General features: G+C 37.9%; 1 protein-coding gene across 1 annotated transcript in view; it reads left to right on the top strand.

Moving 5' to 3' along the window:
- IL1RAPL1 (interleukin 1 receptor accessory protein like 1) overlaps positions 1-27,241 on the top strand; it is a 1,385,702-nt gene that overhangs the window by 1,322,787 nt on the left and 35,674 nt on the right. The window contains exons 7-8 of the mRNA XM_043458964.1: positions 9,026-9,158; positions 11,147-11,292. Coding sequence (XP_043314899.1) covers positions 9,026-9,158; positions 11,147-11,292 — 279 coding nt within the window. The remainder of the gene's footprint in view (positions 1-9,025; positions 9,159-11,146; positions 11,293-27,241) is intronic.

The following is a 27,241-nucleotide window of genomic DNA, read 5'->3' as shown; positions in this document are numbered from 1 at the left end:
GATTAATGGTGCAAATGAAATTAAACCCCCCGCTACTATTCAACATCTTATTTAAAAACAAAATGCTCACTGTTTCTTAATTCCAACTAGTAAGATCTCTGGATGCTGATGCTTTTAATTAGGGAAGAAATTTCCTTTTAATTGAAAAATAAAAGTTTGTTTTTGTTTTTTTTTTTCAGTAAGTTAGAGAGTGTCCTCTAGTGGAGAGAGAATCTCTGCTGTCAGCAGTTTTAGAAATGGCCAAATGATATTTAATTAGAAGAAGGTTGCACTAAATAACAAGTGTCCCTAGTGCTGATTGGGATCTGTGTGTTGAAGAGAAAATGTATTATTTTTCCTCTGAGGCCCTCTCACATTGTGGCCTACTTGAAAGCCTGCCCTATGACAAGCATTGGTCTCATTTTAGATAGCAAATAATTTTTTATGATCGATTTTAGAGTGCTTCCTTCAGAACCTGGTAAGATTGAGCTGAAGCATTTAGTGCAATTTACTGAAGCTTTTACAGATATCAACTTGAGACAGCAAGAATACCATTATCATCAGGGCTCCAACCCTGGCTGACTGATATATTTGATGTGTGTGACTCCTGAGGCGATAGCTTAAATTTTTCTGTTATTATTTGAAGGAAAACAAAAAAAATCAAGGAGGAAATTAAATTAGTGTGACTCTTTTCTATAACCTGTGGAATTCTAATGCTAATTTCCTGTATTTCTGATTAAGTAGAGTAAATAGTATTAACGTTATCACTTGGGTATCTGAGATCAGACTGGAGGTTTTTTTTGTTGTGTGTTTTTTTTTTAACTTGGAAGAGTATAAGGGAGAGCTTTGGTGCTTGACTCTCTAAATCTCTAGATTTGCCTTATCAGAAATTGCATGTTATAGCAAATTAGACAGCAAAAGATAGAAAAAGATGGATAGTTTCTCTTGATAACAAGTTAAATAGTTTGGACTTAAAGATAAAATTACATTGCTTATTCTTCTATTTGAAAAAGAAAGAGGAGTAAGGAGAGTGTTTTTAAATCTTTCAGTAGTTATACAGATGTCAGAGACATACTGTGAACATATGAATATCATGTGTGTGGCTTGTATGAATGGTAATACTCAGCAGTGAGTCTAATATTGTATTCCTATTAACATCATTTTCAGAAAAAAATGTACAATTGTGACTTTCATACAGATACTGAAATGAATAGATGTTAAAGTGTAAAAAGAATTTTTGCTCATATGATAGGAAGGGAACAGACAGATGTTATGATCAATTCAAAGTAAAGTCAAAATAGTTTATAAAACAGAAAGGAATGCTGAGATAAATTCCAAGTAGAGACAAAATTGATTTTTCCCTGAGTTGAGGTGGAGAGCAAGGCTAGGGGAGCAGATGGGGAATTAAGTCAAATGGCTACCAGATATGAGACAATTTTTACATTGATATGTTTTATTTTCATTTCTATTCCATTCATGGACTTTTCTTTCTTTTTTTGGCCTCGCAACACACAGAATCTTAGTTCCCTGACCAGAGTTCGAACCCAAGCCCCCCTGCAGTGGAAATGTAGAGTCTTAACCACTGGACTGCCAGGGAAGTCCCCAGACATGAGAGCATTTCCATATCAGGTACCTACAAAGAGTTACAAAGAGTTGGAGAATAGCTCAAAGACAGGGAAAGGGCTAAAATCTGGTAACTCAGAATGGTGTGAAGTAGAAAAATGAGTAGTTTTCCATTGGAACACAAATGTTTTTTCTACATCCCTTTGGAAAGCTGCCATAGCTTGGATTGGCTCATCAGTGACCCAGTTGTACAAGCTACTTCTTATCTATGCCAGTTACCTCTCTACCCACCACTGTCATTATGAACCCTCTTTCCTAGCCACCCTATCCTTGCCTCCCTCCCTTGCTTAAGGACCCTGATGGAATGTTTTTCAACCTTGTTGCTTTTCTCAACCCCAACTCCAATTTAAAGAGTCCAAGGTAAAAAGAAATTGTTCCAGGCGGTTAACTGTAACCACTTGCATGAAAAGCACCTGGCAGTGCTTGTTAAAAACTAAAATCCCTGGAACCTTCCACACTTGCTGAGTTAAAATCTGGTTTGGGGGGAGTAAGAGTAAGTTTGTTGTTGTTGTTGTTGTTGACAATGAGTTTAACACTCACTGGCTTAAGTAGAGAAAGATATAATATCTGAAGCCATATTCATCTAAACTAAATGATATTGTAGAAGATATGAGTGTATAAAATAACCTCTGACCTGAAAGTTAGTGGAAGTTTGCTAGAAGGAACAAGGTTAATGGTAGCATTAGGAGTTGCAATAGTAATAACCTTTCCTCTGTTCTCTGTCAACCCCATGGACTGTAGCCTCCTCTATCCATGGAATTTTCCAGGCAAGAACACTGGAGTAGGTTGCCATTTCCTTCTTCAGGGAATCTTCCCAACTCAAGGATTGAATCTGCATCTCCTGTGTCTCCTGCATTGGCAGGCGGATTCTTTACCACTGAGCCACCAAGGAAACAGACCCGTTCCAAGAGGAAGAGAGGAGAAAAGACAGAGTTGATTGACCATTCCTAGAAAAGCCAAGTCAGTCTTTTGTAACAGGTGCTATTTTAAATACAACTTAATGGAGGAGAAGGAATTTACTACATGGAAGTGAGGAGAATTTAAAGCAAAGAATATAATATTAAAAAGCGTGAAAATGTGTAGGGAGGCTCCAGAGGGAGGAGATATATGTATATGTACAACCGATTCACACTTTGTACAGCATAAACTAACACAACATTGTAAAGCTATTATACTCCAATGATAAATTTTTAAAATAGCAATAAATAAATTGTTTAAAAAGAACTCTAAACCATTAATCACAATTTTATAAAAAGCATGAGAATGTGAAATAGATCATGGATGAACCTACTCATAAAATTCAGATGCTAAAATCCTATTATGTAACTGCATATCCTGCTTCATCAGCCTGAGGTACAAACCCAGTCATATTATTTTTATTTTCCTAATTCCTCTTTCCTAATTGCCTAATTAGCTTTCTAAACAAAATTTGCTAATTATATTTTCCTAATTTTCCTAGTTATACTTATGAATTCCTATCTACCCTTATTGAATAGAAGTTCATCATCTCTCCCTGGGCTCCACCCTGCCCCATGATATTCTATTCACTCCTGTTTTTTCATTTAACCCGAGGGGAAGGAATTATAGTCATTTATTTCTGCTTTCAAACACAGGCCGTACACACTTGGGGTCTGAGGTCACAGCTCCTAACAGACGCTCATGTGATTAGCCACCATTTCCCAAATGAAAAGTATTGGGTTGGCCCAAAAGTTCATTCGGGTTTCCCTTAAGCTGTTAAAAAAAAATGAAATTTTTGCCCAACCAAACACTAGAGGAATTCAGCTTCTCTCACCAACACTTAAGTGGTTGGTGAGTCTCAGGTGAGCCTGATGTCACCTGGCCTTCTCTCAAGATTGACTCCACTGGGCTTCTAGTGTCCTTTCTTGAGAAACAGAACTTTGCATAAGAATGGGAGTAGTAACTTCTGTTCAGACACACAAATAGGTATCATTAAGAGAAACAATTCAAAAAATCCCTTCAAGAAAATTAGAGACACCAAGGGAGCATTTCATGCAAAAATGAGCAGAATAAAGAAGAGAAACAGTATGAAACTAACAGCAGTCCATGGGGTCGCAAAGACTCAGACATGACTAAGCAACTGAACTGAACCAAACTGAACAGAAACAGAAGTTATTAAGAAGAGGTGGCAAAGATACACAGAAGAACTGTACAAAAATGGTCTTAATGACCTGGATAAGCATAATGATGTGATCACTCACCTAGAGCCAGACATTCTGTAGTGTGAAGTCAAGTGGGCCTTACGAAGCATTACTATGAACAAAGCTAATGGAGGTGATGGAATTCCAGCTGAGCTATTTCAAATCCTAAAAGATGATGCTGTGAAAATGCTGCACTCAATATGCCAGCAAATTTGGAAAACTCAGCAGTGGCCACAGGACTAGAAAAGGTCAGTTTTCATTCCAATTCCAAAGAAGGGCAATGCCAAAGAATGTTCAAACTACTGCACAATTGCACTCACTTCACATGCTAGCAAGGTAATGCTCAAAATCCTTCAAGCCAGGCTTCAACAGTACGTGAACCAAGAACTTCCAGATGTTCAAGCTGGATTTAGAAAAGGCAGAAGAACCAGAGATCAAATTGCCAACATCCGTTGGATCATCAAAAAAGCAAGAGAATTCCAGAAAAACATCTACTTCTTCTTCATTGACTACACTAAAGCCTTTGATTGTGTGGATCACAACAAACTGTGGAAAATTCCTCAAGAGATGGGAATACCAGACCTCTTTACCTGCCTCCTGAGAAACCTGTATGCAAATCAAGAAGCAAGAGTTAGAACTGGACATGGAACAACAGACTGGTTCAAAATTGGGAAAGGAGTACATCAAGGCTGTATATTGTCACCTGGCTTGTTTAACTTATATGCAGAGTACATCATGCAAGATGCCAGGCTGGATGAAGCACAAGCTGGAATCAAGATTGCCAGGAGAAATATCAATAACCTCAGATATGCAGATGACACCACCCTTATGGCAGAAAGCAAAGAGGAATTAAAGAGCCTCTTGATGAAAGTGAAAGAGGAGAGTGAAAAGCTGATTTAAAACTCAACATGCAAAAAACTAAGATCATGGCATCTGGTCCCATCAATTCATGGCAAATAGATGGGGAAAAAATGGAAACAGTGACAGACTATTTTTTTGGAGTTCCAGAATCACTGTGGACGGTGACTGCAGCCATGTAATTAAAAAATGCTTGCTCCTTGGAAGAAATGCAATGACAAACCTAGACAGCATTTTAAAAAGCAGAGACATCACTTTGCTGACAAAGGTCCATATAGTTAAAGCTATGGTTTTTCCAGTAGTCATGTATGAATGTGAGAGTTTAATCAGAAAGAAGACTGAGTGCTAAAGAATTGTTCCTTTAGAACTGTAGTGCCAGAGAAGACTCTTGAGAGTCCCTTGGACAGCAAGGAGATCCAACCAATCAATCTTAGAGGAAATCAACCCTGAATATTCATTAGAAGGACTGATGCTGAAGCTGAAGCTTCAATACTTTGCTCACCTGATGTGAAGAGCTGACTCATTGGAAAAGACCCTGATGCTGAGAAAGATTGAGGGCAGGATGAGAAGTGGGCAACAGATGATGGTTGGATGGCATCACCAACCCAATGGGCATGAGTTTGAGCAAACTTGGGGAGATAGTGAAGGACAGGGAGGCCTGGCATGCTGCAGTTCATGGAGTCGCAAGGAGTCTGACACGACTAAGCAACTGAACAACAATTTCACAGAACAGATCTCTACTCAAGTTGACTTTCTCTCCTGATTGTTTTGAGAAGCAGCTGGCAACTGTTTAATCTGTCTGTCTCTCCTACACACACAGAGTGATGCAGGTAAATTATAAAAATAAAAATGTATGTTCTACCTTATCAGGCTTCCTTGTAATCTGTGCTTTGAGAGGCTTCCTACTATCACATTGATAAAAAGCACAGTGGTCTGTCATCACTGCTATAACCTGTACTTTGTCCTTTTAAGAAACTATACAGAGGGACCTCTCTGGTGGTCCAGTGGTTAAGACTCGGCACTTTCAATGCAGGGGGCTGGGGTTCGATTCCTGGTTGGGGAACGAAGATCCCACATGCCAAGTGGTGTGGCCAAAAAACAAGTAAGAAAGGAAGGAAGAAATTATGTGGAAATAATCCTCTCTTTGCGGTGATGGTTCCTTATCTGGTCCTGAAGTATCATAAAATTCTTAATCTTTCTCAATTCTCTTATATCCAATCCCAGTTTGGCAAATACAAAAAGAGTGATTTCTTTAGACTGCAAGTGTACCCATGTCAAACTCCTACCTGAAACCTTTCCCCAACTTAGAATTGCCCTTAAATGGAATTCTCACATCTTCAACGTGACCTTCATGGAAGATCAGGGCTGCCACTGCTCTGGCCTCATGATTTTACCCCAAATCCTCACCCCAACTCTACCTACTACATGTAGTTTAGCTTCAGTGACTCTGAAGTTACTGACTTCCTCCAAAGTTCCCTGACATTCTGTCACTCACGTTCTTTCCTCTCTACCTGGAGTGCTTTTCTATTTTTCCCTCCACCTTCTTTTATTCTTTGCATGAATTCCACTCTCTAACCCACAGTAAGTACAACCCAGGTCTGAGTAGAGGTCCTCCAGGTGCCCCCCTAGCATTTGGGATACCACCAGTACTGGAGCTCAAGGCATGATAAGTAGTCAAAGACAAGGTGAGCGAAGATGATTGAAAAAGCCAATCGTTTCTTACATGGGTGCAGGAGCCATTTACTAGGTGTGGTGGCACAAGGCCGATAGTTGAGAAAAAGGAGGAATTAGATAGTAGCAAATCAGTTGATCTGGGAAGGTAGGAGGGTGACAAGAGAGAAAAATTCAGTTCCCAATGAGGGATTCAATTGACTTCTCTGCTAAAGAATGTCAGGCTGAGTTGGTAGTGACATGATCATTATTTATGATCCCCCAAATTTAGTAAAACTGTAATGGAAAATTAGATAGTTTCTAGAGATTTCTATTTATGAGTTTCAGTCATTAACTCCTACCTAAAAGCTAAATCTTGTTCCCTTAAAACACAGATTGTGTAAATTATTGACATGTAAATTTTTGAACTCTGTAATATAGCTGATTCTCTTGGCATATTCAATTAATCATCACACTATGTAGTATTTTGAGATTTACTGTTGAATTTATGACTACCTTGACACTGTAACAGGTAGTTGAGTTACATAAAAGCCAGTGCTCTTAGAAAAATATAAAAGCAAAGAATACTGGATTTAAAAATTGTTCTGAACCATTGGATTGACATTTCCCATAGAAATCTGTGGTTTCCAATCAGTAAGATTGACATTCAATTATCCATTGTGTAAGATAAATTATTCTCTCAGGGAGTGGGGTTTACATATTAAAATATTAACAAAATACTTATGCATCAAAATTAATAATAAAGGAGATTATTTAAAGCTCCTTTTTGCCTCTTAAAAGTTTGTAGACATTTGGGAGGGGGGATCGGGATGGGGAATACATGTAAATCCATGGCTGATTCATGTCAATGTATGACAAAAACCACTACAATATTGTAAAGTAGTTAGCCTCCAACTAATAAAAATAAACAAAAAAAAGTTTGTAGACATTTTTTGAACTTGACTTATCTGGTCACTAATAATGCTTATTGCATATAGAATCAAAGTCTCTAAGGAATCACTTACTTGGAGGACATTCAGACATAAAGAAGGATAAGATAAAAGGAATGTCTGTATCATGCCATCTTAAAAATATTAGAAGAGCAAGAATTCAGTTATGAACTAGTCTTACACAATGGACATAAGATAATAATATGAATTTTATCCAATAAAAATTTTCTTGTAGAACTTGGAGAATAAAGTTTACATATAGGTTGACCCATACCAGGACTTACAAAGAGTGCATCTGTAAGTATATAATGCTTTTCTCTAGGTTTATATGGTAGAATCACTGATAAGCCCAGTTTCAAGCAATGTTCACTATTAACTCATAGCTTAGCTCTTAGACTTTAGGAACCTCCTTCTCTTCACCTTAAAGTCACAGATTTGTCAAAGTCCTCTAGAATAGTCTCAGGAATTTATGAAATGAATAAACTTGCCTTACTTAAGGTATCCTTAAGAGTTCCCCTGCTCCAGTCCATTCTGGCTGCTTCTGCTGCTGCTGCTAAGTCACTTCAGTCGTGTCCGACTCTGTGTGACCCCATAGACGGCAGCCCACCAGGCTCCCCCATCCCTGGGATTCTCCAGGCAAGAACACTGGAGTGGGTTGCCATTTCCTTCCCAGGTCCCTATAGGCCTCTTTGCCATCCCACATTTTCTAGCTCTACTTGGAGGCAGCAAGATCTTAAAACTATAATAGTACTGGAATATTTCAGTTCTCTAATGCTGCCTGAGGCTTGAGGAAATTAGGTGTTTGCAAAATCAAGTTACTTGTCCAGAAATATGCGTTAGTTTCTGCTGGCATTAAATTCGCTCCCACTTTTCAGTCAGGGACTTCCACTTACCTTATTAAGTAATCAATCTGTATTCATCATTGCAGTGGCCTCTCTTGAGTAGTACACTGGAAGAAACTCATCTCCACAGTAGTATTATTGATTTTATGTTTTATAAACAGCCCAAATATTTATTCTCGGGTGTTGTCCATTTGTATTTTAATAATGTGTTTTTTTTTTATCTGAATGTGTGCTGGTTTCCTTAATTAAAATACTATTCCTCATATAGTACAAATATTTTAGTAACATTTGTAAGGAATCCTGTATTTTGCAGTTCCATTTCTTTCCCATCAAAAGATTTGGTTCTCTTTCTCTTTCCCACATTCAGGACTGAGAAACATCTTCTAACTGCTTTATAAAATCTCATATTATCAACATTATGTACTTGTCTGATACCACAGTAGTAAAAAACCTACCTGCCAATGCAGACCCAGATTTGATCCGTGGGTTGGGAAGATCCCCTGGAGAAGGGACTGGCAACCCACTCCAGTATTCTTGCCTGGAGAATCCTATGGACAGAGGAGCCTGGTGGGCTACAGTCCATGGGGTCGCAAAGAGTCAGACATGACTGAGCGACTGAGCATGTGCTTTGAGAAGCGCACATCACCTCTGAAGTACCCTTCCCAATAATCCATAACCTCAGTCTATTCATGTGGAAACATCAGGCAAACTTAAGTGAAAGTAAAGTTCTGTAGAATAACTGACCAGTGTTCTTCATGATCTGATAAGTAATTCACATTCCATTAAGCAAGCTGCCAAAAGCACACATTCTGTTAATCTGACAGATTGAAAATATGTGAAAAATATTGATTTAGAGAGATGTTTCATTAAATCAATGAAATGATTAAAGTTTTACATGTCAGTTTGCCTAAAATAAGAGTGTATCAATAATTTTACAACACGTTTCTATCACTTCTGTCCACAGGCGATTCAGCTAATCTCACCTGCAGAGCTTTCTTTGGGTATAGTGGAGATGTCAGTCCTTTAATTTACTGGATGAAAGGAGAGAAGTTTATTGAAGATCTGGATGAAAATCGAGTTTGGGAAAGTGACATTAGGTAAAGTAATTTTTCTCTTTTAACTTGTACAGTCAGGATTCACATTTGCTGTGTTAGTGAATAGAAAGTGAGCTAAAAAAGAAGGAGGTTGGGGGGTGTTTTACTATCATACTAAAAATGTTACAACATTTAATGGCAAGGAGGAAAAATATCCTTGAGGGAGTGACTATGAAATTGTAAAATCTGAGTGCCATTTGCAAAGAATTTAAGAGAAATAAAAAGGAATTTTCCACTAAGGAATAAACTGAATGTGAGATTACTAAAATAGCATCAAATACAGAAAATGTGATATTGTGCCTTTGGTTGATAAGAGCTCTTTTTTTTTTAATTGTTGAGAGGAAATATTGGGTGGCCAAAAAGTTCATTTGGGTTTTTCTATACCATCTTATGGACAAACACGAACAAACTTTTTGTCCAACCCAGTGTTAACAGGTTTTTAGAATTCAATATCATGTTTTTTAGGATTCAAACATCATCTCTGTCACTTCCTTTTATATGTTTCTACATATTTGAGGCATCATGTAGACTATAAAACACTTTATAGGAATAGTAAAGAATACAAAAATGCTTTTATTACCTTTTTTAGTCTGATTTTAAGGTCTAAATATTAATATAGTGGAATAATAGCAATAATCATAAAAATACAATTATTTTGAGGGCATAATGCTTCTGCCTCTTCTTTTTTAAAAATAATTAACATATTTGTTTGCTTACTTTTAAATATTGAGGTATTCAGTTATGACTAAAAGTACACTTATATATACTAATTTTTATTCGTAATGTAAATAAGCAAATATACTAATTAATAAATTATGAGTGAATCAAAATGCAGATCATTTGTAAACATTCTCCAATCTAAAGATCACCTCTTTTGGGTATATTTAAGCATTTTAACCAAATTCTTCTTCTTAAATGTGAGAACTTTTAAAACTTGAGGAAAGGTATAAGAGAAAAAGATTTTCAATAGAAAATAAAAACCTATAAAACTGTCACAAAGGGTTATTTCTACTGGAATTTTCTTCCTGGCAACAAATACCCAGGAATATAACATCACAGTCAGGTTCTGAAATGCCCAGATGAGCAATTCTTCAATACATACTAAAATCTTCCTCTGCCATTTTTCATGTTTAAAGCTTCACTATTATCTTATACTCATACACTCTGAAATGCTAAGGTTAATAGAACAATAAACCTCCTAACTTCCCCCCTCTCTCCTTTTGTGGGTGCTCAGGGAATGTTCTAGAAAGGTATTTTTTTTCTTTAATTCTTCATGAGGAAGTGTTGTGCAAGCATGAGTTACCAAAGGGGTGGGAGAGTAAAGGTGGAAACTTGGTGAGCATAGCAAAGGAGCCCTACTTTGAAGTTTTCCATTTGTTTTAAAAAGATTGTTAAAATCCTTGACAATGAGGTTAGTGAGCATCTACCGTGAATTTTAAATGTCAGAATTAAATGCTTCATCAGAACATTTAGTCTATGGTTTTGTAATTTCATATTTCTTTAAAAATAGGAATTGATTTGTACCTTTAAAAAAAAAATGCCAGGCTAGAGGTTTCAGCTGAAATGTCAAAGTAGCTCAGAAATTTTCTATCCTTCGTTTCTTAAAAATTAGCCTGATAGATAATTAGTCCTCCAGCCTAAGACATTAGAATTTCTTATCCCACCCTTACATCATATTTCTTCTTAAAGGGAAAGCAATTTGTAAACTTTTCTTCAAGGTCTCTCTCACCTCTTTATTATGACAGTGTGATTGTCCTGCTAAGAGAGATAATTAACTGCAACTTCATTAGCATCTACAAAGACAAGCTTCCTTATTAGAAGTGAAGAAGAAAAGGGCATGATATAATTTAATTAAGATAGCATCAATCCATGACTAAATTTGAAGCCCAGATGCTGTAGGTTTTTTCATATCAGATTCATCTAAATTTTTTTTTTCATGTGTGTGTATGTTTGTGTGGGGGTTTTTTGTTTCATTTTGCTTTATGTTTTAGAATTCTCAAGGAGCATCTTGGGGAGCAGGAAGTTTCCATCTCATTAATTGTGGACTCTGTAGAAGAAGGTGACTTGGGAAATTACTCCTGTTATGTTGAAAATGGAAATGGACGTCGGCATGCCAGCGTTCTCCTTCACAAACGGGGTGAGTGTCACCTTCTAAGTTTGAGTGGTTGACTTAACCTTTAATGAAAGTGAAATAATTGGAAGGTAAAAAAAAATTTTTTTACATAAATTTATCCCAAATAAAACAATTACCTTAGCAGTAAGGCCATCAAAGCAGAAAGCACAGTGGCTGGGTGACTAGCTTAGGCACTGGAGTCAAATTTAGATATTCAGATTCCTTTTTCTTCCCCTCCCCCAAGCTGTGCCATTAGGTATGCAGGATCTTAGTTCCCCAACCAGGGGTAAAACCTGTGCCCCCTACAATCAAAGTGGGGAATTGTAACCACTGGATCACCAGGGAAGTCCCCCTTTCTCTGTTTTAATACCAGCTATATAACCTTGGGAATGATATCTAACTTCCTTAAGCTTCAGTTCCCTGATAATACGGAATGGGAAAAATAATATCAACTCTTAGTGAATTTTGTGGATGAAAGAGAATACTAAGTGTGAAGAGCTTGGCACAGAGACTATGCACAGGAAGTATTTAGCTAAATGCTATTAATACTATTCAGTTCAGTTCAGTCGCTCAGTCGTGTCCGACTCTTTGCGACCCCATGAATCGCAGCACGCCAGGCCTCCCCGTCCATCACCAACTCCCGGAGTTTACCCAAACTCATGTCCATTGAGTCAGTGATGCCATCCAGCCATCTCATCGTCTGTTGTCCCTTTCTCTTCCTGCCCCCAATCCCTCCCAGAATCAGGGTCTTTTCCAATGAGTCAACTCTTCACATGAGGTGGCCAAAGTATTGGAGTTTCAAAGTAAGCAAACCAATTAAAAATAACCAAGAGAGTTCTAAGTCAAAGATAATGCTCTTAATTGAAAGGTTGTTCCTTGAGTGTACAAATTACATCCAATGGATTCCCCATTTTACTTCATTTTTATTTTTTTCTGCCTTAGATAACTTTTACATGTGTAATATCCTCCCATGATTAATAATAATTCACTAGTGAATTATTTTTCAATTATTATTCATCATTAGCAATTTAAGTAAGGTATGTTTTGGTTGAGTGTAACATCAGCTACAATAAATCTGATTCCACAGCAACCCCAATACCTTACACACAGGGTTAAAATATATATAAATATATATTGAATTGTTTGAAATTATAGACAATTGTAAAATTTGAGCCGTGCCTTTTTGTTGGTGAAATTTTTTCATGTACATTACGAGAGAAAAAATTTTTTTCTACATTATGGTAAGTGAAAACATTCTCTTACTCAGCAAATTTACAGTGATTTTAACTTCAAAGCACATGTTTCATCCTAAACTCTTTGAGGTTGGAAAAGAAAGAGAATGCCAAAGACTTTATTGGACAATAGATTCCCTTTGAATAATGTTACTGAAAGCTATTAAAATAGACACCTCTGTTGTCAAGGTGACTGTAATATTCAAATAGTTTACTTTTGGGGAGATGTTAATAGAGGGAAAAGATAAGCAGCAGCTAGTAAGCAGTCTGATTGTTTGTCAGTCAATGAAGGGACTTAGAGTAGAAGTATTACACATATAAAAGGACAGAAATATTCCCAGGGTTGGAAGTAGCCTAGATGTTGTATAATTGAACATTATTCCGTAACATCTTCCCTAGTGATCTGTCAGCTTATATTGGATCACATTCCTCCTCCAGGAAGCCAGTTCTATCTTTGGAAAAATCTAACAATTAGAAAACATTCCTATTTCACTATCTACCCCATGACCCCATTCTTAATCTCTCTTCCCCAAAACAGCCCTTCAAAAGTTTGATGACAGTCCCCATAATCCTTCTGGGCCTTCACTTCCATAGATTCAGCTTCTTTAGTTTCTTTTATTCATTCTTCTTTTATGTGGATAAAATACTTTCACCATTCTGATCACTCTTTTGAATTGAAGAGTCTAATTACAGAGTCAGAGTTATTCTTCAAGAAGGAAGGTAATAGAGAACAGATAGAGGGCTCATCTAAAAATCTGTTGGCTTTAATGACGTTTATTTCTTTTTAGGATAAAGTAGGAGTGACAGTTAAGTAGAGATCATAGGAAGAAGGAAGGAAGCTGGATCATTTCCAAGGAGGATACAACTATGAAAGCTCTCATCTAGCAGACAGGCACACAAGGGTCAGGAAGAGTCAAACACTGCTAGGTTATTTTTAGCATGTGTGGCCTAAGGTTAAGTTGCCCATAGCTAAGAAAGCTTCCAGTACTACAAACATAAATGACTGAGGAATCAAGGAAATCGTTTGAAAAAACTTTTCCAATACTGCCTGATTTCCTAAACATGAAGAACAAAGTGGTGGGCAGTGTTAGAGCACTCTTCAATACTTACATCTTCCACAGTGTTTCTCAAATATGTATTTATGCCACCAGCATTTTATCTTCAGTAAAATAAAAGCTAAAGCCAGAAAGTGTCCTTCAAGGTCATGTACTCCAAAAGCCCCTCTTAAAGTTAGTGTTCACCTTCCTTTTAAGGGAGCTACAGCAAAATGAGCCATCAATTCACAATGGTAGCCATGCATCTCCTGCCCTGGAGAGGCTTATCAGCATGTGGAATGATCTATCGCAACCATCTCTGGGAAAAAACAACGGACTCTGGGTAACAGATGCCATAACTACAAGTTCCCCAGCCCTGAAAGGTTCAGAAGCTCAAGGAAGGCACGGCACATGAGAGCTGATAGTTTTGATCACAGGGTCCCTGCGAGAGTCAAATTGCTGTCATTCTAGCAATTGTGTAATGACCAGATGACTGGCTGTATTGCTCAGAAGCCTAAATCTCAGAGAAGAGCCGGAAGCTGTTCCTGTGAATCATATTCTTCTGCTGTTGACCCCTTAACTATCTTACACACCTTCAAAGTCTTTCTTCTTAAAACTTGCATAGAGAGATATGTTAAAGCATTTGATGAATACAGGTCTCATAAGTCAGTAATTATCCATTCTTCTGACAAGTAAACTTGCCAGGACGTACCTTTGCCAAAATAACTTAAGTTTTTTTCCCCCTCCACTGTTACCTTTAGTTCAGTATTGTTAACATAATAAAAATGATGTCAGAACCCTCCAGTGGGTGTTGTGGATTCTTTGAGATATCACCACCTGTGTCAGCTGAATTGTCCTTAATGCGAAGATGATACTACAATAAATAGTACAGCTAGGATTGAGCTAGGGTAGATTCTGGGCCAGCCTTTTCTCTTTAAAAAAATCTAATTTCCACAAAAACCAGCTGAAAATTTACTAGGAAATTTGTCTTTTGCTTGAGATAATTCAGGGTTGTTGATTCCTACAGCCAGGGAAGGTACTGGGACAGTTAGGGTCATGTCACATGCTCTACAGAGAACTAGGTCATAGAATAAAACAATGACCAATGGGCCACATTAGTGTATGACTGCCTTGGGCCATATTCCTCACTCTAGTCCCTGGCCTGAGAAGCTTGAGAGTTAGATCCTTGTCCCAAAAAGAACCAAAGCAAAGAGTAGATACATTTCCTACTGTGTTATCTCTTGTCTCCACCATTGCCTATTGAATTGAATTCCCTATGTAAGTCTCTGAACCTTTTACCCAGATGCCTTTGTTTAGGTTCCTAATCACTGCTCCCCAATTTGACCATGCACCCAACACTGACTTTCAGCTTCCCTCCAAAACCCTAATCTTTTATTTGCCCATCATTTGTATGTTTTCCATGTCTCTAACACAAGCAATTCTCCAGACAGACACCCAGCATCATTGTGCTCTGACTTTGGCCTAGCCACTCTTGTGCCCACCAGGCCGTCCTAAGTTTCTTTTTCATTCTCTGAGTTCCTTGTCCACACTCTAATTCTGAATGACCTCACAGTGTGGACGTGTTTACTCTCTGGAATAAAGCAGTTTAATGTTTAAGGGTGTGGACTCTGGAGTAAGGCTTTCTGTGCAAAACCCACTCTCTGCATACTAACTGTGCTATCTTGGATAAATCCCATACTCTCTGTGAGCCTCAAATTTCTCTTGTATAAAATGGGGAATAATGATAGTACTTTCCATATAGAGCAGCTATGAGGAATAAACTTAATATGTATCGATATGTATCACAGTGTCTGACATATTTATCACCATGTTAGCAGCTATTACATGATTTTTCTACTCCAACTATGTGATAATCTGGATAATTTAGGATGCAGCAATAACATGTCTCATTAAAAATTCCCTCACATCTAATTTATCTTTCATTAAAATGGTCAGCTTTAGCACTGGCAATTTTGCTTTGTTAATTCTATATTTTTCCTTATAATAGACTTACTTTAGTTTGAATGTGCTGTCCTATGGGAGATCTTCATTAATTTATTCATTCATTTAATGGCAATTGTTAAGAACCTACTATGTGCCTGGCACTCATAAAATTAAATGATCAGGAAATCAGAACCAATATAATTTGAAATGCCATCATCTGCTTTTTAAGTTACTTTGATATTAAGCATTTCTAATGTAGAATTGTGCTTCTAGGGGATGTTTGGCTTTGAAACTGTTACCTAAAGGGAAGGTTCATTAACAGTCCTGTTGTGAATTGTTGTTTAGATATCTTGATTACGATAATATGGCAATTCATTCATCATGAAGTATTTGAAAACTGGCAAAGTATCTGTCTCAGAGACTAGCACTAGTTAATAATCATAAACATCTAGTTTTCCTCTATTCCTCCTCAAACCCATTTTAACTCTTGGATGCGAAATCTCCCTCCCTTTCCCTCTCTCCCTCCCTCCGAAGAGTGTGTGTGTTAAATCACTTCAGTCCTGTCCCACTCTTTGTGACCCTATGGACTGTAGCCCACCAGGCTCCTCTGTCCATGGGATTTCTCAAGCAAGAATACAGGAGTGGGTTGCCATTTCCTCCTCCAAGGGATCTTCCTGACCCAGGGATCAAACCCACGTTTTCTGCATTGGCAGGCAGTGTCTTTACCACTGAGCCACCTGGGAAGCTCAAAGTTTAGCTCATCACTACAGGAAATACTTGTTTTAGAAGGTATGTGTGTGTTAACCACACAGTCAGTAATGGCCGACTCTTTGCGACCCCATGGACTGTACCGCCAGGCTCCTCTGTCGGTGGAATTCTCCAGGTAAGAATATTGGAGTGGGTAGCCATTCCCTTCTCCAGGGGATCTTCCCGACTCAGGGATCGAACCCAGGTCTCCTGCATTGTAGGCAGATTACCATCTCAGCTACCAGGGAAGCCCCCCAAAGAGTGAAATCCCTGGGAATTAGACTTGCTCTCTAACTCCCTAGTCTTTGATATATCTTCAGTAATGTAATTAACATGCACATCATTTAGGATGCATTGTTTTAAAACCAGATGAATTTAGACCCAGTGGACTCCTTGTCCCTTCTTATAATGGATCACTTTTGTAATATATGCCACCATCCTTGTTAGTATTTACCTCGTGCATTTATTTGCTGCAAGATACAGGAAGACAATAGAACTGTGTAAAGCTCTTTTGGGGCTCATCCTTTAACATCTTTGACCACTGATTTCAGAATATAGAAAAGCTAAACTTTGCCTAGACATCAAAACCTCCTACTTCTCTATACGGCTGCATCTTCCTAAAAAGACCATTAAAAACTGAGTTGTTGTTCAGTCACTAATTCGTATCTAATTCTTTGTGACCCCATGGGCTGCAGCACACCAGGCTTCCCAGTCCTTCACTAGGCATACACAGAAGAGTCATTTTTTGAGTTGTTGCTGTTGGGAAGGAAAAATAATTTTCCCTCTACCCTTCTAGGTTCTTGGCTATATAAGATAGATTAACAGGAGAAAAGCAAACATAAATTTACTAACATATCTTCCTCCTAAATACATGTGAAATAGCCAGGAAAACTGAGTAACCCCCTGAAATGGCCCAAGCCAGCACCTTCAATACCATCTCCAGGAAAGACAAAAGAAGAGTTGGGAAGCATGGGAGGCCAGTTATGGGAGGTGACCAAGAAAAGCACAGTAACGATGGGCATGGTTGTTATGCCGATTTAAGCCTCTGCCTTCTCCATTGATGAGTTTCTGGAGATTGAAAGTCATCCTCTTCCTGGTACAGGAAGGGAAAGACCCTTACAAGGGAAGATTTCTTTTATCATTGTAAAGATCTCTTACAAAGAGTTAACTTCTACTGGATTTTTAGAACTTCTCCTGTGTCTGCTGTTTCTTAAAAATGATCAGCCTTAACTTATCTTTATACCAAAGAGACATATTTTGAGAGGTCATATGTTATCCCTCTTCTTTGCTTATGCAATACCAAAACATTAAAGAACTTTAGTTATGTCACTGCAGCATCTCCCAATGAGAGCCATCAGGTTTAACAGATTCTCTCTTTGGATAAGATCTGGCAGTCAAAGTTTTATTCTATTCTGTAACATTTTTCTTGCTTCTCTGCTCCTCAATTACATGAGACATGTAAGCTGACCCCAGTTCTTTTTTTTTTTCTTCTTCTTGATAACTAACACCAAAGCAAAGAAACAAGCAAAAACTACATCGGAGCCTATTATGAATGCCAGGAGCCCAAATTGTCTAGTATTCGTGATTTTTGTGCCACTGAATTTCTTGATATGGACATCCCAATGAGGTTATTTGACAGTCACCAAAATTACAGGCATGGAAAAAAAACTTCTGAGCTATTTCCTCAAATACAGAATGTATGATTTAACTAAAGTTAACTCCAAGTTATTTTTACCTCATCTGTGAAATATCTTTTCAAAGGTCTGTCGATCCCAGTTTTTCCTGATCAGCTACAGAGTGGATATTTGTTATATAGTATTGTTTTGCCTTTCAGTCATTTTGGTTATTCAGTTTTCCTAAATGTGAATTGGAATATCCAAGCAGCATCTTTGTTAGGAAAGAAAGGACCACTCTTAGCTGATGATTAGCATATTTCTCAAGTAATGAATAAAAAGGGAATGATCCTGGATAAACTAGTCCTTCCATTTTTATTATTCCTGTTGAATTAATCATGTGGTTCAAAGCTCTTAGTATTTAATTTATGTATGGACGTGGTCATTGAAGGACTTCCCTACTGACTCAGACGGTAAAGAATATGCCTGCAACGCAGGAGACCAAGGTTCAATCCCTGGGTTGGGAAGATTCCCAGGAGAAGGGAATGACTACCCACTCCACTATTCTTGCCTGGAGAATTCCCATGGACAGAGGAACCTGGCGGGCTACAGTCCATGGGGTCGCAAAGAGTTGGAAACCTGAGCGACTAACACTTCACTTCCCTTCATAGTCATTGGAAGTCTTTACTTTGTTTGTTTTCCTAACTATACATTAAATTCTGAATAAAGATCTTTAACCTGTACTTCTGTCTTGTATCTTTAACTTGTACATCATCACAGAAATGTGATGAATGGAATGGTTACCTTTCAGTAAGGAGTCTCCAGATTGAACTTTTAAATGTCTCTCGAGGTAAGGAAGCGCAGCAAAAGACTTGCCATCATGCTTGCCTATAATACCTATAGTTTTGGGTGGATTGCTCTCTTTTTGAGGTCCCCCAAATATCCTGAAGTTTCTGCACCTGCAGGAAATGACCTTCTTTACTCACCTGGTAAGGCTGATGGGAACACTGTAAGCAAGGTGCCAGGCTGTTTTTCCAAAGGGCTTTGTCAGCTCCACAAAGTCAACCTTAGTTCCTTAAAGCTGTTTGGTCATACCTGAGTCTATACTTGTCTATCTCAAATATGACATTCCAGTCAAATCTTTGGTAATATAACAAGTTTCCAGTTGCATCCTCTTCTAAGGAGAAGAAATTCTTATTTAACTTATGTAAATATAACTGTAACGGGCTTCCCTGGTTCTTAGGTGGTAAAGAATATGCCTGCCAATGCAGGAGACATGGATTCAATCCCTGGGTTGGGAAGATCCCCTCGAGAAGGGAATGGAAACCAACTCCAGTATTCCTGCCTGGAAAATCCCATGGACAGAGGAGCCTGGTGGGCTACAGAACATGGGGTTGCAGAGTTAGACATGACTTAGCAACTAAACAAGAACAAGATATAACTCTAATGCCCTGAAAATAAGAGTATTCACCATGAGTTTCTGGAGGGATCAGGCAGGGAGAAAAATATAAATGTTTCAGTTCTGCTTATAATGATATAATTTACTGAATTACTGTAAGTCATGGTATAAGATCAAAGGTTTTCTTATATCTGGAAAACAAAGATTAAAAAGGCAGCAATATTTCAGACAAAAAAGTCATAAAATTATAATCGTATTCATCAGTTTGTTCAGTCCCATGTGGTTAATTCTTGTTGATCTTGTCTTCTGGTAGCAGTTTTGTAAAGCCATTAGTTTTTCCATTACAGTTCTATTATTTCTTACCCAATTCAGTGGTATCATCTGAAAATTATCAGAAAACTATGTTTGTCAAAAAGTCCTTTCTAAGGAGCTTCTTTACCAACTGAGCTAAAGAAGATCCTTGGAAAGGATCATTGCCCAGTCGCTGATGTGGCTGGTGATACAAGTAAAGTCCAATGCTGTAAAGAACAATATTGCATAGGAAGCTGGAATGTTAGGTTCATGAATCAAGGTAAATTGGAAGTGGCCAAACAGGAAATGGCAAGAGTGAACATCGACATTTTAGGAATCAGCAAAGTAAAATGGATGGACTGGGATTAACTCAGATAACCATTATATCTACTACTGTGGACAAGAATCCCTTAGAAGAAATGAAGTAGCCCTCATAGTCAACAAGAGTCCAAAATGCAGTTCTTCGGTGCAATCTCAAAAATGACAAAATGATCTCTGTTCGTTTCCAAAGCAAACCATTCAATATCACAGTAATCCAAGTCTATGCTCCAACCAGTAATGCTGAAGAAGCTGAAGTGGAATGGTTCTATGAAGACCTACAAGACCTTCTAGAACTAACACCCAAAAAAGATGTCCTTTTCATCATAGGGAACTGGGATGCACAAGTAGGAAGTCAAGAGATACCTGGAGTAACAGGCAACTTTGGCCTTGGGGTACAAAATGAAGCAGGGCAAAGGCTGATAGAATGCCTGAAGAACTATGGACAGAGGTTCGTGACATTGTATGGGAGGCAGGGATCAAGGCCACCCCCAAGAAAAAGAAGTGCAAAAAGGCAAAATGGTTGTCTGAGGAGGCCTTCCAAATAGCTGAGAAAAGAAGGTAAGTGAAAGGCAAAGGAGAAAAGGAAAGATGTACCCATTTGAATGCAGAGTTCCAAAGAATAGCAAGGAGAGATAAGAAAGTCTTCCTCGGAGATCAACACAAAGAAATCGAGGAAAACAACAGAATGGGAAAGACTAGAGATCTCTTCAAGAAACTTAGAGATACCAAAGGAACATTTCATGCAAAGATGGGCACAATAAAGGACAGAAATGGTATGGACCTAACAGAAGCAGAAGATATTAAGAAGAGGTGGCAAGAATGCACAGAAGAACTATACAAAAAAGATCTACATGACCAAGATAACAACAATGGTGTGATCACTCACCTAGAGCCAGACATACTAGAATGCAAAGTCAAATGGGCCTTAGGAAGCACCACTACGAACAAAGCTGGTGGAGGTGGTGGAATTCCAGTTGAGCTATTTCAAATCGTAAAAGATGATGGTGTGAAAGTGCTGCACTCAATATGCCAGCAAATCTGGAAAACTCAGCAGTTTGGTCACAGGACTGGAAAAGCGTCAGTTTTCATTCTAATCCCACAGAAAGGCAATGCCAAAGGATGTTCAAACTACCACACAATTGCATTCATCTCACATGCTAGCAAAGTAATGTTTAAAATTCTCCAAGCCGGGCTTCAGCAATATGTGAACCGAGAACTTCCAGATGTTCATCTGGTTTTAGAAAAGGCAGAGGAACCAGAGATCAAATTGCCAACATCCGCTGGATCATAACAAATGCAAGAGAGTTCCAGAAAAACATCTACTTCTGCTTTATTGACTATGCCAAAGCCTTTGACTTTTTGGATCACAAAAAACTGTGGAAAATTCTTCAAAAGATGGGAATACCAGACCACCTTACTTGCCTCTTGAGAAGCCTGTATGCAGGTCAAGAAGCATCAGTTAGAACTGGACATGGAACAACAGACTGGTTTCGAATAGGAAAAGGAGTACGTGAAGGCTGTATATTTTCACCTGGCTTATTTAACTTCTATGCAGAGTAGTACATCATGCAAAATGCTGGGCTGGATGAAGCACAAGCTGAAATCAATATTGCCAGGAGAAATATCAATAACCTCAGATATGCAGATGACACCACCCTTATGGCAGAAAGTGAAGAGGAACTAAAGAGCCTCTTGATGAAAGTGAAAGAGGACAGTGAAAATGTTGGCTTAAAACTCAACATTCAGAAAACTAAGATCATGGCATCCAGTCCCATCACTTCATGGCAAATAGATGGGGAAACAGTGGAAACAGTGGCTGACTTTATTTTTTTGGCTCCAAAATCACTGCAGATGGTGACTGCAGCCATGAAATTAAAAGATGCTTGCTCCTTGGAAGAAAAGCTATGACCAACCTAGACAGCATATTAAAAAGCAGAGATGTTACTTTGCCAACAAAGGTCCATCTAGTGAAAGCTATTGTTCTTCCAGTAGTCATGCATGGATGTGAGAGCTGGACCATAAAGGAAGCTGAGTGCTGAAGAATCGATGCTTTTGAACTGTGGTGTCGGAGAAGACTCTTGAGAGTCCCTTGGACTGCAAGGAGATCCAACCAGTCCATCCTAAAGGAAATTAGTCCTGAATATTCATTGGAAGGACTGATGCTGAAGCTGAAACTCCAATATTTGGCCACCTGATGCAAAGAACTGACTCCTTGGAAAAGACCCTGATGCTGGGAAAGACTGAAGGCAGGAGGAGAAGGGGACAACAGAGGATGAGATGGTTTGATGGCATCACCAACTCGATGGACATGAGTTTGAGCAAGCTCCTGAAGTTAGTAATGGACAGGGAAGCCTGGCACGCTGAAGTCCATGGGTTCGCAAAGAGTCGGACATGACTGAGTTCCTGAACTGAAGTGTAGGATCTTGAAGTTGAAGTTTTGCTTTGTTTGCAAAAGCATCAGAGTAACACTGTAATTTCCTTAAATGACAAAAGACTTAAAATGGCATGGTTAAAGATCTGAGTCATTATAATGCAATTGAAGAGGTAATTTGGTTATTTCTGTGACACATAAAATTTTTAAATAATAACTAGAATTATGACTAATAACATTGTACAATGACATATCTGAATTTTACAAATTTTATAAATTTCTAGAGCACTTATATTAATAACGTTTCCCCATATAATATAACCTAAGAACATTTATCATCACTTATTTGACAATACTTCCCATGAAATTTAGCATACTCAATAAGCCTAATTATTTTCATATCTGTCTTTTGTTAGGAGAGAAAGCGAATATTTTGCTGTATTCCAGGGGCTTTTGGAAAGCCCCCAAATTATTTCCAGGTCAATAAGATTTCATTTGAATTTGATTTGAAGGAAATTTGTCAAAAATTTCAAAAGATTTTAAAACACTTTTTCAAATAGGGTCATAGGTCACTGTGACGCTATAGTTAGTTATCTATTTAGTCAAAATGACAAAGACTTCACAGGCAAATACAGAAAGTTAGATAGTTAGCTCTTGTAAATATTGAACAATGTCAGTTTTTTTCCTAAATAGTCAAAGATCTGATGAAGATAAAAGATTGAATTTTTATTTTTATAGACAGATGGCATTAATAACAAAGAAAATCTTTGTTTACAACTGCTTATTAAAAGCAAAAGGAGAAGGGGGCAGCAGAGCATGAGTTGGTTAGATAGCATCACTGACTCAATGGACATGAATTTGAGCAAACTCTGGGAGATAATGGAGGACAGAGGAGACTGGCATGCTGCATTCCATGGGGTCGCAAAGAGTCAAACATGACTTAGCAACTAAACAACAACAACATCATTTAGAGCAGACAGATAATCTTTAAAAAAAAAAAAAAAAAGGAAACAAAAAAACATTATCCTTTTAACAAAGAGAAAACCCAAATTCTAATTTTGTGCCAGTGTACCTTTGATGCTGAAATTCATTCACATAATTAACTTTATTCCGATCTTAGCCAGGTTGATCACACATGAAATTTTTTTCCCAAGATCCCTTCTTCAGAAAATTTCTACAAATTTCTATGTCCAGTTTAGTCTGTTCCTTGATCTCTTTTCTATTTTGAAATAATCAACTGTAGGACAAAAATTGCTTTTATTTCTCTCAACAAAAATGAATCTCCATACCTCATGCCTTTTCTTACCCCAAAATACATTTTCGTTTCCTTGCACACATCATTTCCCTTATTATCTCTGGCACCCTTAAGCATATTGACCATATATGAATTAGAAACCTTAATTTCTAGTGGAAATAAAGAAATAAACAATTGTGAATTACATTAGGATTTTGTGGTGTAGAGAATTTATAAATACCTTTTATAGTTTCTAGACATATGTGCCCTTTTAAGTAGTGCAGTCTTTCAGTGGGGCATGAGATCTGGTGACTAAAAAACTGAATTCATCTTTAGTCTACCTGTACTAGGAAGTCAGAAGTAGATAAAACAATGTATTAACGTTTTATTATTTTATCTTATTCAGAAATGATCTAGATATTTAATGAATTTCCCTCATTTAATTTGAGATAGCAAAACCCTAAGGGTTTAATTTCCCAAAAAGATTTGGGAAACTATTTAACAATCATAAAACAATCATTTTTAAAAAGTTTACCTAAAAGGGTTTATCTCATTTGCATCTCTTTAATACATTTGTCTTTAATAATCACACTTAGATTACCCCTGAAGGTTTTATGAGACATTAAAGCAGTTAACTCTTTTAAGTTATTTTTCTTGTTGACAAATTTTATAACAGAGATAGCATGAACTTCTTTGACTTTTAGTAAACCTAGATAGAATAAAAGTATTACACTGAATGCTGATAACTCTAAAGATATACCTGTTTTAATTACACCAGTAATTTTAAATTTACTTTTATTGACTAAAGATGAATCTTAGATCACATGAACTTGAGGAACATTTGAGTTAATTCCTATTATATTTAGAAATAATTTATATAAGTGCTTACTTTAAGCTAAGTAAATAGAGCTTTTTTACAAATTGATTATGGTATTGCCATCTAGAGGTATAAAAATACCCTATCTATAATGTACATGCCGGGGAGAATATCCCCACTGGTCAAAAAGTCAAGCTCTCAGGATATAGAACAAATGACACAACAGACAGAGGCAAAGAACAGGTTACCATCTTTAGGAGGAAAAGGATCAATAAAGCCAAGAATACTCTGCTGAGTTTACCACAGTTTCTAAGTCCAAGAAACTAACTCCACAAATATTTTCTCTTGCTAATCTAATTTTATAAAAGAGAGAAAGGACTCTTACCACCCTCGTTTCCAACAGACCCACAGGCAGAGATCTGGGAGACCAAATTACATGGTAAAAACTCTTACCTTTGGCCAGTTTTGGTCAATTATTGAAGAATCTCTTAGCTACAGTATCCTCGGACTTAGTAGTATCCAGCTAGTCAGGTTGAATCCTACCTGCTACGCCAACTGTCAGGGAGGAAGAATTTTTTTCTGTACCTATCTAAGTTCTTTTATCTGAGTTAAACTGACATGAGACAGATCAATAGGAGAAAATCTAAGCAAAAGTTTAATAACATGTATGGGCTTCCCTGGTGGCTAGATGGTAAAGAATCTGCCTGCAATGCAGGAGACCTGGGTTCGATCCCTGAGTCAGAAAGATCCCCTGGAGAAGGGAATGGCTACCCACTCCAGTATTCTTGCCTGGAAAATTCTGTGAACAGAGGAGCCTGGGAGGCTACAGTTCTTGGGGTCACAGAGAGTCGGACACAACTGAGCAACTGACACTTTCACTTTTTTGCACTTCATACATCAGAGAAACCCAGGAGAACTGAGTAACTCACCAAAATGACTGAAATCCTGACTTAAATACCATCTTCAGCTAAAGATAAACAAGGATATTGGGGGTAGTGGTTTGGAACCTAAAAGGGTAGGAAGGCAATTCATGTGGAATTGGAAAGGCAAATGTTTGTTGGGCCAGGCAGAGACCATGGGACACAGAGTGGACTCTGATCTCTAGGCCCTGCTAGGTTCCCCTCACCACACCTGGCCCTTGTTCTTTGCAGATGTCTCTGCTGAGAGCTCTATTCTGGGAACAGGCCCTTTACCGAAATTATTGCTGCTACTGCTAAGTCACTTCAGTCATGTCTGACTCTGTGCGACCCCATAGACGGCAGCCCACCAGGCTCCTTGGTCCCTGGGATTCTCCAGGCAAGAACACTGGAGTGGGTTTCCATTTCCTTCTCCAATACCGAAATTATTGGGTTACCCGAAAAGTTTGTTCAAGTTTGTCCATAAGATGGCACAGAACACCTGAACGAACTTTTTGGCCACCCCAGTATTTTGGGCAACTAAGCTGGAGGAAACAAGAAAAACTTCTGAGTTTCTTTTTCTTTAAAATAATCAGACTAAGTTAATCATCATACCAAAGAGATACTTTGGGGGGTAGCAAAATTTGCTCCCCTATACCACTCTGAGAGAATTAACTAGAAGTCCCTAGAGCAATGCTTTACAATCTGCTGTTGTTGCTATCACAATCTTTACAGTTCATAGAAATCACCTAGGAAGTTTGTTTAAAAGTGATTTTTCAAGTTCTTATTATTTCCTTAGTCTAAGGTGAACTCAAGATTTGAATTTCAAATAGGTTTCTTATTGGTGCTAATGCCGCTGGTCTGTGGATCACATTTGGCATGCCAAGGTCTTTGCCTAGACAATAGGTCCTCTAACAAACTTGGTAGAATCTAATAGGTAAAAAGCAAGTAATTCTCTCAAGCTCACTGTTTCCATGACAGAGGAATGAAAGAGAGGTAGAGCCAGTCAGTGGGATTAATTCTAACTAATTGCCCCATTCTTTTTACATGATCAACACCTTTGAACCTAGTTGAACATTTGTACATTGCCCTCACATCCCCTCTTAATGAGGTTACTTGCCTCATGTATTCAATGAAATTGTGCTTTATAGAACACATTTGCTACTCAGGGCAATATCTGAGAGAACACTCTCTTCAACTATTAAATAATTACCCTCTTACAGGAAGAGAGCCTTCATTCTTGGACACAGTTCCTACATATCTCTTTTGAAAAAGGAAATCCACTTAAGAATGTCTCCACATCCTATATATGGGTATATACATGTATTTCAGCCTATGAAAATAGGCTATATACAGAGTTCAGTCTGTGAAAATAGCAATTACCAAGGAGAAACAAGCTCTATGATAGGCAGTAAATACTGCTGATTTCCTGTTTTAAACACTTGCATCCAGCTGAATCTCAACTATGTGTTGTAAGGAAGGGCAGACAGTATGAAAACTGAACCTCCATGGTCAAAGATATGATTACAAAACAGGCAAAGAAGAAATAACCCAGTAACAGAATCTGGATAAACAGGCCTGCATGTTCGAAAGTTCAAATCGTTGTTTACAGGCATCTGTCTAGCATCTAAAGAGGTTATAAAAACACAGACCTACAGTGAGAGCAGAGGGAATCCACTGGAACTGGGATCTTTGTCTTGGAAAGCAACACACAAGCAGCTTCAACAATATTAATTCAGTTTAAGATAATTGCAAGAAGCCACAGATATCACGAGGCACACACATTGCCCAATTTTACATATGCGATCAGAGATCACAAACAGAATACCATCTCTGTGACCACTACCCACTGACACACCACTCACTTCACTTCTCAGAACTACCTTCATGTTCTCATTATTTCTAGGTCAAAACAACCTAGTAACTGACAAGTTCTCATATCCTGCTCGAAATCTCACTTCACCGCTAAAAATAATTCATATATTCATATAATGCTATTGCATGAGAAAGCAATAAATCATTCCAATTCACTAAATATGTACTAAGTGCCAGCTCTGGGCAAGGCAATGGGTTA

The sequence above is a fragment of the Cervus canadensis genome, chromosome X, assembly GCF_019320065.1.
Source record: "Cervus canadensis isolate Bull #8, Minnesota chromosome X, ASM1932006v1, whole genome shotgun sequence".
Lineage (NCBI taxonomy): Eukaryota > Metazoa > Chordata > Mammalia > Artiodactyla > Cervidae > Cervus > Cervus canadensis.
The sequence above is the reverse complement of the archived record's forward strand: the minus strand, read 5'-3'. Positions and strand labels throughout refer to the sequence as shown.